Source organism: Onychomys torridus, unplaced genomic scaffold, assembly GCF_903995425.1.
Source record: "Onychomys torridus unplaced genomic scaffold, mOncTor1.1, whole genome shotgun sequence".
NCBI lineage: Eukaryota > Metazoa > Chordata > Mammalia > Rodentia > Cricetidae > Onychomys > Onychomys torridus.
Window position 1 is genome coordinate 48531 of NW_023414008.1, and position 14824 is coordinate 63354.

The following is a 14824-nucleotide window of genomic DNA, read 5'->3' on the forward strand; positions in this document are numbered from 1 at the left end:
ATCACCCAGAGAAGCAGAAATGAGAGACCAGGCTGCTCAAATTGCTCCTTCTCGTGTCTCCAGCTGTTGAGATTGTTTCTCTTTTCTCTTCGCCAGTATCTAACGGTCCGTGTGATGTTTTTGAATAGGGAGCAGATAAGCTTTTCGATATCCTAAGTCTCTGTCTTCTTCCTGAGCACTAGCATTAAAATTAGTGAAGTGGTTCTCCTGACTGAACTGACATGAAGCATTAACTTTCCCTGGGTTGCAGCAATGGCAACAGCTGAGATTTACACAACAGAGAAGTGTACACACACACACACACACACACACACACACACACCACACACATACACCCCCACACACACACACAGCCTACTCATACCCCTACACAAACTTAGTCCCAAGCAGGCGTTATAAGAAAAATTAGTATCCAATTAAAATTAGAAAATTAGTATATTAGTATAACATTAAATTCCTGTGAGTACAGGCTCCAAACAATGCCATAAGGTCATCCAAAAATCCATGGCTTCATAGCAGCCTCTGCCATGGCCAGAGCACTGTTTAAGAATCCTGATTTGTCTTTCAGAGGATCTGGGTTTGATTCCTAGAGCCCACTGGACTGCTGTCAACTCTCTATAACTCCATTCACAGGATAGCTGAGCCTTTCTTCTGTGTGCTGAGGTCATTGCGCTCATATAGCACACAAATATATATGCAGACAAAACATGAATACACATTAAATAAAATTAAGAATTACATAAGTCTTAGATATTTAAAAACTCTAAGGAAATAGCATTCTTACAAACTGCTATTGGGAACAGAGTATTCTCAAAATCTAGAATACATTTTTTTACTGAATGTAAGGATTCCTGTTCACAGGTTCCTCAGATAGCTTGTTAACTGTCTATATGCATGGAGGAAAGGAGCCTCTTCTACATTAAATGTTTATTCATTTCTCTTTTTACTAGGAAAGCAAGTGTCTAAGTTACTTTTCTGTTGTTCTGACAAAGCACCACAACCAAGGCAATTTATGAGAGAAAACATTTGTTTTGGGGGCTTACCTTTGTGGAATGTTGGTCCATGAAAAATATGGTTAGAAGCAGGCAGCAGGTAGACAGGGATGGCCCGGGAGGTGTAGCTAAGAGCTTTTATATTTATCTGCAAGTAGAAAACATAGAAAGGAATGACAACATTATCAAGCTGAATGCACACCAGTTTCCAACCATACAATCTGGTTATTTGAATCTATGGCTTCATGGCAGTCACATCCACTCCGAGGGATATAATTAAGTAGGGATAGATAAACAATTCAGCATAAAACTGACTCTAAGCAGTAAACAGTGTCCTCAAAATAATATTTTATGGAAGTCCCCCTGTTTGTAATCTTTTGCATATGCATAATCTACCACTCAGAACTGCAATCAGTTGCATCGTAGCACAAGGACATGGGACTACTTCCTGCATTGTCCTGATCAGGCTCAGTGTAACTGGATTTATGTTGAGGTCTTTGATCCAATTAGAGTTGAGTATTATACATGGCATTAGATATGGGTCTATTTGTATTCTTCTACATGTTGAAATCCAGTTATGACAGCACCATTTGTTGAAGATGCTTTCTTTTTTCCATCGTACAATTTTGGCTTCTTTATTAAAAATCAGGTGTTTGTAGGTGTATGGATCAACGTCAGGGCCTTAAATTTGATTCGACTGGTCACATGTTGGTTTTGATACCAATACCATGCTGTTTATATTACTATTGCTCTGTAGTTGAGTTTGAAGTCAGGGTTGGTGATGCCTCTTGAAGTTCGCATATTGAACAGGATTGTTTTAACTATCCTGTTTTTTTTTTTTTGTTTTGTTTTTGCTTTCTTTTCCCCATATAAAGTTGAATATTGTTATTTCAAGGCTTGTGAAGAATTATGTTGGTATTTTGATGAGGATTACATTGAATCTGTAAATTGCTTCTGATAATAGTGATATTTTCACTATGTTAATCCTACCTATCTATTCAAGAACATGGGAGATCTTTCCATTTTCTGATATCTTCTTCAATTTCTTTCTTAAATGACTTAGAATTCTTGTCATACAGGTCTTTAATTTTTTTATTAGAGTTACCCCTAAGTTTTTTTTTAATTATTTGTGGCTATTTTACAGGATGTTGTTTCTATACTTCTATCTCAGCAAGTTTATCATTTGTATATTCAGAGGGCTACAGATTTTTTGACTTAATCTTGTACTCCATCACATTACTGAAGGTGTCTATCAGTTCTAGGAGTTTCTTGATAGAATTTTTGGGGTCACATATGTATACTATGATATCATCTACAAATAGCAAAACTTTGATTCTCCCTTTACAATTTCTATCCCTTTGATCTTCTTTTGTTGTCTTATTGCTCTAAGATAGAAATTAGTGCCATATTGAATAGATATGGAGAGAGTGGATAGCCTTGTCTTTTTCCTGATTTTAGTGAAATTGCTTTGAAATTCTCTCCACTTATTGTGATGTTGTCTGTGGGCTTGATATATATATATATACCTTTTTATTTTTATATTTGTGTTTTAATTTTATACATCAGCCATGGGTTCCCCTGTCCTCCCCCCCCCCCCCCCCCCCCCCACCTTCCCCCTAGCCCCTCCCCTCCATTCACATCTCCTCCAGGGCCAAGACTCCCCTGGGGATTCAGTTCAACCTGGTGTATTCAGTATAGGAAGGTCCAGTCCCCTCCTTCCAGGATGAGCAAAGTGTCCCTGCATATGCCCCAGGTTCTGAACAGCCAGATCATGCACTAAGGACAGGTCCTGGTCCCAATGCCTGGATGCCTCCCAAACAGTTCAGACTATTCAATTGTCTCACTTATCCAGAGGACCTGATCCAGCTGGGGGATCCACAGCTGTTGGTTCATAATTCATGTGCTTCTATTCATTTGGCTATTTGTCCCTGTGCTTTTCCAATCTTGGTCTCAATAATTCATACTCTTACAGTCCCTCCTCTTTCTCAACAATTGGACTCCTGGATCTCTACCTGGGGCCTGGTCAAGGATCTCTGCATCCACTTCCATCAGTTATTGGATGTGAGTTCCAGCATGACAGTTAGGGTATTTGCCCTCCTGATCACCAAACTAGTTCAGATCAGTCTTTCTCTCAACCATTGCCAGTAGTCTACAGTGCATGTATCATTGTGGATTTCTGGGGACCTCTCTAGCACTTTGCTTCTTCCTGTTCTCATGTATATTTCTGTTATATTTAGGTATGTTCATTATAACCCTGCTATCATCTCCAAGACCTTTATGATGAAGCTGTGTTAATTTTGTCAAAGGCTTTTTTAGTATCTAATGAGATGATCATATATTTTTTCTTCTTTCAGTTTGTTTATATGGTTAATGACATCGTCAGATTTTCATATGTTGTACCACACCTGTATCTTTTGTGTAATCCCTACTTGATCATGGTGGATGATGATGATGATGATGATGATGATGATGATGATGATGATGTGTGTGTGTGTGTGTGTGTGTGTGTGTGTGTGTGTGTGTGTGTTCTTGGATTGGGTTTGCCAGTATTTTACTGAGTATTTTTGTGTCGATGTTCATGAGGGAGATTGGTCTACAATTTTCTTTTTTTGTTGCATCTTTGTGTGGGCTAAGTATCAGGGTGACTGCAGCCTAATAAAAAGATTTTGACAATGTTCCTTCTGTTTCTATTGTGTGGAATAACTTGAGGAGTATTGGTATCAGATCTTCTTGGAAATTCTCATAGAATTCTGTACTTAAACCATCTGTCCCTGTGCTTTTTTTCAGCCCCTACAGTTATCCCTCTTCAGCACCACTGTCTTCCATGTTTCTATTAGGATGGCCCCGCTTCAAGTGTTCAACTGATTTTTATTTCCAAAGTTCCAAAGTCCACATTCCTACTAACAGATGCATGATCAAGCATACCTCAGAATCATTTCCATTCCTGCACTCAATTTCTGTCTTATTTAGGGCCTCTGTTGCTGTGAAGAGACAGCATGACCATGGCAACTCTTAATGAGGAAAGCACTTGATTGGAGCTGAATTACAGTTTCAGAGGTTTATTCCATTATCATCGTGATAGGAAGCATGTTGTCAAACAGACAGACATGGTGCTTGAGATGTAGATGAGAGTTTTACATCTGAATCCCCAGGTAACTGCAAGAGACAATGACACACTGGCCAGGCTTGAGCATCTGAGACCTCAAAACCGGCCCCTCAGTGGAACTTTTCTTCCAGCAATGCCACACTTACAACAACAAGTACTCAACTCCTAATTGTGTTAGTCCCTGCAGTCCAAGCATTAGAACACAAGATCGTATGGAGGGTATTCTTAGTCACACCACCACACCTACCTAACCTTTCTTATTTGGAGTCATAAATTTGGAAGGCTACTGAAAGAGTTTTGGTAGAGAGAAAAGAAAGTTGCAATTGATTATTTACAGAAAGTAAATCCAAAATACATGATGTGTAGAGGGTAGAAAATGTGACCATACAAAAAAATAGTTTAAATTGCCTCCCTATAGGGCAGCATGGCTTTACAAATACAAATTTTTTGATGCCAGATTAGGAACAACTAACAGGAATATGACAGTCTGCTCAGTATTCATGGCACTGAGAAGAGCTTCCTGCATAGACACTGACTGATCAGACCTCCAACTACACCCTCTAGTGGCTATGTGCACAGCAGAGGAAAAGGAAGAAAGGAAACCCTGGATGGACTTTGCTCTCTACAGGTGAGAGATGCACTGTGCAAGAGGTCACAGAAAGCAAACTACTGTCACAGCCACAAGATTGACCTTCCCAGAGGACTAGAAATCTGGGCCTGGAAAGATGGCTTAGTAATTAAAAATCCTTAGGCTATGTATTTGCATGATTCAGAATTTATATTTGTGGGGAGCCCAGGATAGGATAGTGTTTTACTTATAACTCTGCTGAGAATTATAATTTTTCCCTCTTAACCAAGCCCTCAGAGTTGGAGCTGTCTGTCTCTTTCACTCTTATATTGTCATACATGTCTGAATGTCTCCTAGTATTCACATCCATGCACAACTCACATACTTTCTTCTGATACTCTCATCTCATCAGGCACATATAAATATCTAGTTTCAATTTTTTCAAAAATATTGCTCTATTTTTATTTTATCAGTATTGGCATTTTGCCTATATGTATGTCTATGTACCATGTGTATGGACCCTTTATTCTATGTTGGTAAATAAAAAGCAGGGAAGGGTTTATAATTTGCCATATTCCCATTGAGTGTCCCTCACATAACCTCGTTATTGGTGACTGTTTATTGTTTTGTTGTTTTGCATTGAATTGTCTTGTGATATAGAAAGCATATGTGGCTCCCTTTATCAGCCATTTGCTGGAAGTCTCTTGGAGCCTCTGAGCCTGGCATTCCTGCTTCCTACTCTCAAGTGCTGGGACTACAGGAGTGTACCAGTTTATGCAACGCTGGGCCTTTAATAGTGGGCAAGAAGTCCATAAATTAATCTACTTAAAATATAGTTTCTTACCTCTTAGAAGCATGTGTATGTTTTTTGGATATATTTATGTCTTATAGCCTACACCTTATTCTCCCTAATGCTCCTGATCATTCACAGGAAGAAATAACCCAAATTTCAGTTCATAAATTTTGCCGAGTGAATTACAATTCCCATTAATGATTGCCCATGTTTTTTCCTGGGCTCCACATGGACAAACACCCAACCCTATCCTCTTTCTAACAATATCTCCAGCAGGAGGAGACAATAATGTATGTTTATCCAATCAAGACACCAGCCTTTTGACTGCTATACCATAACAATAATTGTAACATTAACAACAAGAGAAGTTTCTAGTCTCTGATTAACTTTTGATTCAGCATTTTTTTCCTAGTCCCTCTGCACTTCTGAGAGAGTGGTCTGGGCACATTTTGTATTCATAGTTAGCCAGTGAGAACTGGAGATCCTGACAACTCCTTGTTTTGTAGATGGAGAAAAGCCTAACCTGGGATACGAGCCCTGAATAGTGACCTTCCTGGACAGAAGGATTAGTATCCCACCTGTTTCCTTTCCTTTCACTCATTGTAGTCCCGTGCAGACCTGATGCAGCTGCTGGATTGCAGATTCTTGTCACCTGGATGGAGGTTGCTGGTTAGCATGTTAAAGAGTTTCCAAAGTTGAGAATATAAAGTTTATTGGAAGGAATCTGTCTGTATGCCTTAGAGAAAACATTTTACATAATACAACTGACATGTAATGTGTCCACTTTGATCTCAAAGGATCATTATATGAAGGGGAAAGTCAGCTAAGGTGTGACTTTTCATTGGCTATTGAGACGTCTATTTCTTTTTTGTTGCTTGGTTTTTTTGAGACAGGGTCTCTCTGTAGCTTTGGAGCCTGTCTGGACTAGCTCTGTAGACCAGGCTGGCCTCGAACTCACAGAGATCCACCTGCCTCTGCCTCCTGAGTGCTGGGATTACAGGCATGTGCCACCATTGCCAGGCTTTTTTTTTTTTTGGTAATTTTTATATTTTGCATATTGCTAATGGTATGAATCTGTGGAAATGAATTCTTTTTATTTTTTCAAGGCATTTACTTGACAACAGTGGAATAAATTACATTTTCATGTGTTCTGTATGTTTGTGGGCAAAAGGTAATTGCTTAATCAAAACATACATACATATTATCAGTTTCTTAAATATGTTCATATTAATGAATATAATCAAGACATGGGGCATATGTTTTGTGTCTACTGCAGACTTTTTGATATATCTCTCAAAGCAAATGCTATGACTCCAGTCACCTTTCTCTTTGACTTTTTAGGTCTATCAGTTTCTTCAAGTATCTAGTTATTCTTTCTGAACCACTCCTGTGCTTATCATCATATCCAGGTCCTGTATAGGTGTCATTCTAACCCTGACAGATCTCTGTCTCCTATGGGATAGTTGTGGAAAACTCTTTGCATTCAACCCTTCATGAAAACTCACACTAAATCCACCATACCCTTACTCCCAACGAAAACACAATCTGGATTCCAATATGGCTGTAACTCCCTATGTATAGTTTCCACTTCACTTTGTCACTTGTTTCTCTCACCACATGACTTGTATCCCTCTCCCTTGAAACTAAACAAAGAGATATATCCACTTAGTATCTGGAAGAGTTATGGTGCCCATAGCAAACACAAGCGTAGCAACCACTATACATTCAAAGACATGAATGATACTCCTAACAGAAAACACATATTACTTAATGACAATAATTTGTGTAAAGAGGAAATGAAGACAGATGCAATAATCTGAAGCCTTATGGGAAGATTTGGCATAGATATAATTCTAGCCTAATCCAGGCAGAGAGATCATATCCACAATTTGAAGGGAAAAAAAAAAAACCTATGACTTTATCTGGCTTTCATAGTAATTCTTTAGTATCCGAGTTGTCATAAATAGAGTAAAATAAGATTGTGTGAAAAAATGAGTTATTTACATGAGATCCTGATCTTTACAAACCATGTCTTACAATATTTATTTTTATTCATATGGAAATCATCATGATCAAGAAGCTGCTTGGTAAGTTGTGGAAATTATTCCCAATCGATACTCTAGGTTCAGAGAATATTTTGGAAAATGGGGTAGAAAGATTTTAAGAGCCAGAAGATAAGGGAGTTTTCTCTGAGATTGTATCTCCTAACAATATCCAAACATATATATGTAAAATCTCACCAATATATCTGCACAAATATGAGCTTAACAAGGAGGATAACAATGAACCTGCCATACTGGTTAGGACATTTTCATGAGGCTTAAGTTCTTCACAAAAAAAAACCACAGACAAATGAACAAAGCTCATGGCAGAAGAAGTGCTCCTCTCCAGGGAAGACCACACCAACTGATTGTCCATGGCCTAATGTACATGTAACATGTACATGTAACATTATACAGATCCAACAATGTTATTCAAGAACACATATATATGCAATAAAAATTAATGAAAACAAAAAGAATTCATGAATTTGAAGATGAGCAGGAACAGGTATTTGTGGGGTTTTAGGGAGGAAAGATAAAAGAGAAGTGTTATAATTAAAATTCAATATCACATATAACCAGGAAACAAAAAAAGATAAAGCTGCACCATATCAATAACATCTATATACCTATAAAAGGACCATGTAATAATTTGTCTACGGTTTATAAATGTACCATATGTCACAGTCCCTGCCATTGAGGGAACTGGACCAAGAGATCCTATTTTGAAAATAATCAAAAAGAAAATATGGTGCAATTCATAGACTGGAACTGCTCTTTGGTCTCCCAAGAGGAGCACATTCCCTACAGATGAACCTGTACTGCCTTTTCTATCTGAGGACCACAGGCCTTTAATGAATCACTGACCTGACCATCCCTGCATCTGTGTCTAGCCTTTGCTGATTTGCATGTTCCCAGAGCACAGCCCACTGCGCTGAGGTCTTCCTCATATTCAGGTCACACCCCCCTCAAGAGTCAGCCTCAGACAGGTCACAGCACAGACATGAGAGCCCCTACTCAGCTCCTGGGGTTGCTGCTTCTCTGGCTCCCAGGTAAGGAAGACACCATTGCAAGTGTACACAGCTGAGTGTGGTCAGTGCTAGCTGGTCTCTGGGAAAGTTATCTTATAACATAATTAATTTCATGGACATTTCTTTTCAATTTTCCAATCTCAGGAGCCAAATGTGATGTTCAGATGACCCAGTCTCCAGCCTCCTTGTCTGCATCTGTGGGAGAAAGTGTCACCATGACATGCCGGGCAAGTCAGGACATTGATAGTTATTTAGCATGGTATCAGCAGAAACCAGGGAAATCTCCCAAGCTCCTGATCTATGATGCAAACATCTTGGCAGATGGGGTTCCATCGAGGTTCAGTGGCAGTGGATCTGGCACACAGTATTCTCTCAAGATCAGCAGCCTGCAGGCTGAAGACATTGCAACTTATTACTGCCAACACTATTACGGTACTCCTCCCACAGTGATTCATACCATGACACAAACCATCAGGGAAGCAGAAGTGAGAGTCCAGGCTGTCTTGATTGCTACTTCTGCTGTTTCTAGCTTCTGTAAGTGTTCCTCTTTGCATGGAGTTAAAGGACAATGTCATATGGTCATATTTCTATCTGTGGATCTGTATTTATTTAGATAAACTGTTCTGTGTCCTAAATCTAAGTCCTCTTCCCCAGGCCTAACATTAAAAACAAGGGAATGCTTCTTGTGACTTATATGAAACAGAGTTATGGCAACAGCTGAGATTCATGCAACAGTGGTGTAAATACCCAATCATTCACAGCACACACACACACACACACACACACACACACACACACACACACACACACACACACACACACACACACACATTTGGAGTTGCCTTAGGAAGATAATATTTGTCTAATTATTGCTTCAAAATTCTGAGGAGGCCATTTGGCCAGATAGCTTAGTGATTAGGAACACTAGCTGCTCTTCCACAGGACCTTGGTTTGATTCCCAGCACACATACCACTGCTAGCAACTCTATAACTCCATGTCCCAGGGTATCTTAGAAATCCTTTTCTTCTAGCTTCTGAGGCATTGTACTCATATGGTATACAAATAAATATGCAGCCAAAACACCAGTACACATTGAATAAAAATAAAAAGTATTAAATATTTTCTAAATTCTACAGGGATAGTATTCAGAAAAAAAAACTGATACTAGAAAGAGAATATCTTCATAATCTAGAGTCTACTGTTTATTGAACATAAGTCTTGTTGACATCATGGTCCTCAGGTCATAGGGTGTCAACTTTTCTATTATGTCAATGGAGAGAAAGGAGTTTCTTTTATTAACTGTTCATCTCTTGCTTTGCTGGAAGTACAAGTGTCTTAGTTAATTTTCTTTTGTTTTTTTTTTGGGGGGGGGGAAGGGAGGCTTTATTTGGCTTATACTTCTATATCATAGTTCATCACTGAAGGAATTTAGACCAGAAACTCAAATGGTGCTGAATCCAGGAGGCTAAGGAGGAGTGATGCTTATGGACTTGTTCATTGTGGCTTGCTCAATTTTTTTTTATGTTTTTATTTGTTACCGGAATACACTTGTCCCACCCTCTATTCTTCTCAGTTGATACCCACCTCCTCTCCCATCCAGATCTTCTCCATTTCAGTCTTCCATTAGAAAAGAACACACTTGTAGAAGATAACAACAAAATAAAATACTATAAGATAAAATGAAACTTGTCATATTGAAGTTGGACAAGACAATCCATCAGAAAACAAAAGATTTCCAAGAGAAGCAACAAGAACCAGAGATCCACTTCCTTACACATTCAGGATTTACATGAAAGAACTGAACTGAAAACTATAGTACATACACAGAAGACCTGGTCTAGACACAGAATGGTCCAGTTTATGCTATTTCTGTCACTGTCAGTTCATATCAACTTGGCTCATTGGCTATAGAGGACCTTTTTCTTTTAGTGTCATCCATCCTTTCTGTCTCCCTGCATACTTTCTGCTTCCTTTTCCATGGTTTTCCCTGGGATCTGGGGGGAGGGATTTGATGGACACATCCCATATAGAACTATGTGTTCAATGGTTTCTATCTGTATAAATAATATCTTGGTATTGATTTCTCTGTTTGTTGTTGTCTGCTGCAGGAGTAGGTTTCTCTGAAGATGGCTGAATAAGGAATTAATGGATGAGCAGAGCACACTATCATAGGCGTCATTTTATTATTTATATAAATATATATTCAGATATATAAATCTATATCTATCTATCTATACCTATCTATCTATATCTATATCTATATCTATATCTATATCTATATCTATATCTACATATATTACTTAGTAGTATTTGGTTTTACTTCAGGTCTCTGAGCCATCTAGATTCTAGTTCTTGGTCACCAAAGCAATGTCAGGCGTGGGTTCCATTTCATGGATTGACCCTTACATCAAATCATACATCAGTTGGTTATTCTCACAAGGTTTGTACCACCATTGCCCGAGTATATTTTGCAGGTAGGACAGATATAAATCAAAGGTTTTATGATTGTGTTGGTATTCACTTGGTAGCCTGCAGAGAAACTTTCTTTCCATGTCATAGACACTAGAAAATGGAGATAGAGTCTCTATGTAGGCACCAGCTTGACCTCTCCATGTTCAATGACTTGTGTGGATCTTGTCTACATCAATGGAATCTTAGTTATGTGAGTTTATGGAGAGCAACCTTTTGTCTTGTCAATAGCCTAGGCTGTTTGGGGATTTTCATGAAAGCCATTTGGCCAACAATTCAGTTGGATGACACCCAATCCCTGCACTGAGCTTCATTTGGTGACAAGTGATACCCTGTAGGAATTCTGTCTCCCTTGATAATTGGAGAATTCATTAAGATCACTATTGTATATTATAGGAAGTTTGCACTGCATAAGGATTCCACACAGCCCTTCAAAAACTCCTCAAATGTTCTTCAATTCTTGCTGTCTTTCACCCATGTTCACATCCTCAGTTCCTTCCTTCAGCTCCTTCCCATCTCCTCCTCCCATTCTTGACACCCACACACAGCTCCAGTCCAACCATAAAATCCTTTCCATTTCCCCCACACAAAGAAATCCACATTTCCCCCCAGCTCTCCCTCTGTGACTAACCTCTCTGGTTATACAAATTTTAGCATTATTATAATGTATTTAAAAGTGTCACCATGGCAGGCCAAGTAAGTGAGGACATTTATGCTCATTTAGCATGGCATCAGCAGAAACCAGGGAAATCTTCCAAGCTCCTGATCTATCTTGCAAAAAAACTTGGCAGATGTGGTCTCATCGAGGTTCAATGGCAGTGGGTCTGGCACACAGTATTCTCTCATGATCAGCAGCCTGCAGCCGGAAGATGTAGCAACTTATTACTGCCCAAAGAATAATAGTTTCCTTCCCACAGTGATTCAAGTCATAACCTAAACCACCCAGGGAAGCTGAAGTGAGAGCCTAGGCTGCCTTAATTGCTCTTTCTATGCTCACTTCTGCTGACAGTATTTCTCTTAGGAAAGATTTAAAAGCCAATGTGATATTTTTGTATAGTGTTCATATAAACTTTTCTATGTTCTAAATCTCTATCCTCTTCTCCAGCACTAGCATGAAAAATACAGAAGACCTCTCATGACTTACACGAAAAAGTATGATTTCCTGAGTAGAGTTATGACACCAGCTCAACTTCAAACAACAAAGATGTCAAAACACATACACACACACACACACACACACACACACACACACACACACACACACACACACCACAGGGGGAGAGAGAGAGAGAGAGAGAGAGAGAGAGAGAGAGAGAGAGAGAGAGAGAGAGAAGCACTGGCTATTCTTCCAGAGGACTTTGGTTTAATTCTCAGCACTCCTAGCAACTGTCTCTAACTCTAGTTCCAGAGTATTTGAACCCCTATTCTGACCTCTGAATATCTGAATATATTGTCCTCATATAGTACACAGACATATGTGCTGGCAAAACAGCAATAAATAGAAACCAAAAGTAAATCTGAAATATTTGAAAATGTTAAGGGACTAGTAGTATTCAGAAAAAAAATATACAGAGAACAGATTATTCTCAGAATGTATAGTCCCTTTTTAAATGAAAGTAAGTGTTCCTGATCACAGGGTCCTCAGCTGGGGTGTAACTTGAATATTACATATATGGATGGGAAGAGGCTTTCCTCAGGTAACATTCTATTCATTTCTCTCCTTACTAGAAAGTAGAAAGGCAAGTGTCTTGGTTACTTTATTATTACAGGAAAAAAACATTATGATCAAGGCAATTGATAACAGAAAGTATTTAATTTGAAGCCCACAGTTCCAGGTTTGTCCATGACCAACATGGTGGGAAAGAACAGCAGCAGGAAAGTAGACATGACAGGAGCAGGAACTTAGAAACTGCATCTTTCTTGTTGTTATGATCAAGACAACTTTTCTCTGTGTAACTTTGGAGCTTGTCCTGGATGCTGTGAATATTGCTCTGTAAAAATAAAATGCTAATTGGCCAGGAACCAGGCTGGAAATATAGGCAGGACAAACAGAGAAGAGAATTGTGGGAAGATGAAGGCTGAGTCAGGAGACTCCAGCCCACCATCTAAGGAGCAGCATGTAACAGGAACACAAGTAAAGCCACGGAATATGTGGCAACATGTAACATGAATCTTAAAGGGTCTTAAAAAAAAAATAAATAAATAAATAAAAAAACCCAGTGACATCACTTCCTGGGAGTAAAGGCTCTTGTTACCATGCCTGGCTATATCCAGTGTGGCCTTGAACTCACAGAGATCCAGACAGATATCTACTAGGATTAAAGGCATGTGTGCCACCATTATCTGGCATCTATGTCTAGTGGGTGCTCTGTTTTCTGACCCCAGATAAGTTTATTGAGGTGCACAATATATCAACCACATTTCCCCCCTTTTTTTTCTAAAATAATAAAAGATGGTTACAGTCAAGAATTAAATTAACAATGTCTAGTCCATTAACATTTGACAGATTCAGACAAAAAAATCCATTATATATATTAACAATGTCCAGTCCAGTAAAATTAGATAAACTCAGAAAAAAATTAATATTTTTCCTTTTTTAAAAATTTATTATATTTATGCTTTAATTTCACACATCAGCCATGGGTTCCCCTGTCCTCTCCCCTCCCACCCCCACACCCACCTTCCCCCCAGGCCCTCCCCTCCATTCCCATGTCCTCCAGAATCAAGGCACCCCTGAGGATTCATTTAAACCTGGTGGATTCAGTACAGGCAGGTCCAGTCCCCTCCTTCCAGGCTGAGCAAAGTGTCCCTGTGTAAGCCCCAGGTTCCAAACAGCCAGCTCATGCACTAAGGACAGGTACCAGTCCCACAGCCTTGATGCCTCGCAAACAGTTCAAGCTATTCAATTGTCTCACTAATACAGAAGGCCTATTCAAGCTGGGGCCTCCACAGCCTTTGTTTCATAATTCATGGGTTTCCATTCATTTTGCTATTTGTCCCTGTGCTTTTCCATTCTTGGTCTCAATGATTCACACTATTACATTCCCTCCACTTTCTCAACAATTGGACACCTGGAGCTCCACCTGAGGCCTGGCCAAGGATCTCTGCATCCACTTCCATCAATTATTGGTTGAGAGTTCGAGTACCAGCATGACCTTTAGGGTGTTTGGCCATCTGATCACCAGACTAGGTCACATCAGGCTTTCTCTTGACCATTGCCAGCAGTCTACAGAGGATGTATAATTGTAGATTTCTGAAGATCTTTCCAGGACTCTGCCTATTCCTGTTCTCAAGTGGTCATCATTTATCATGGTCTGTTATTCCTTGTTCTCCTTTTTTGCTCTTGATCCAGTTGGGATCTCCTGCTCCCCTAAGCTTTTATTCCCTTGAACCTTGTCCTTCATTACTCAAACTGTCGTCCAAGATGTTTATGTAGATCTCATTCATTTCTGTGTCATTGGGTGATCCCATTGTCTTTCCTAGGGTCCCTTTTTTAGGTAGCCTCCCTGGAGTTGTGTAGCAGTCTAGTCATCTTTGTTTTACATCTAGTATCCTCCTATGAGTGAGTACATACCATATTTGTCCTTCTGAATCTGGGTTACCTCACTCAGGATGATATTTTCTAGATCCATCCATTTGCCTGCAAACCTCATGATTTCATTGTTTTTCTCTTCTGAGTAGTACTCCATTGTGTATATGTACCATAATTTCTTTATCCATTCTTCAGTTGAAGGGCGTCTAGGTTGTTTCCAGGTTCTGGCTATTACAAACAATGCTGATATGAACATAGCTGAGCAAATGTCCTTGTGGAATGATTGAGCA

At 39.3% G+C, this 14824-nt stretch overlaps 1 gene segment (V, D, J or C); it reads left to right on the plus strand.

The window, feature by feature from the left end:
* Positions 1-8498: 8498 nt before the first annotated feature.
* LOC118576602 lies at positions 8499-11939 on the plus strand. The segment is given in 3 exon segments: positions 8499-8553; positions 8677-9066; positions 11794-11939. Coding segments are annotated over 3 exon segments (585 nt in total).
* Positions 11940-14824: the final 2885 nt, after the last annotated feature.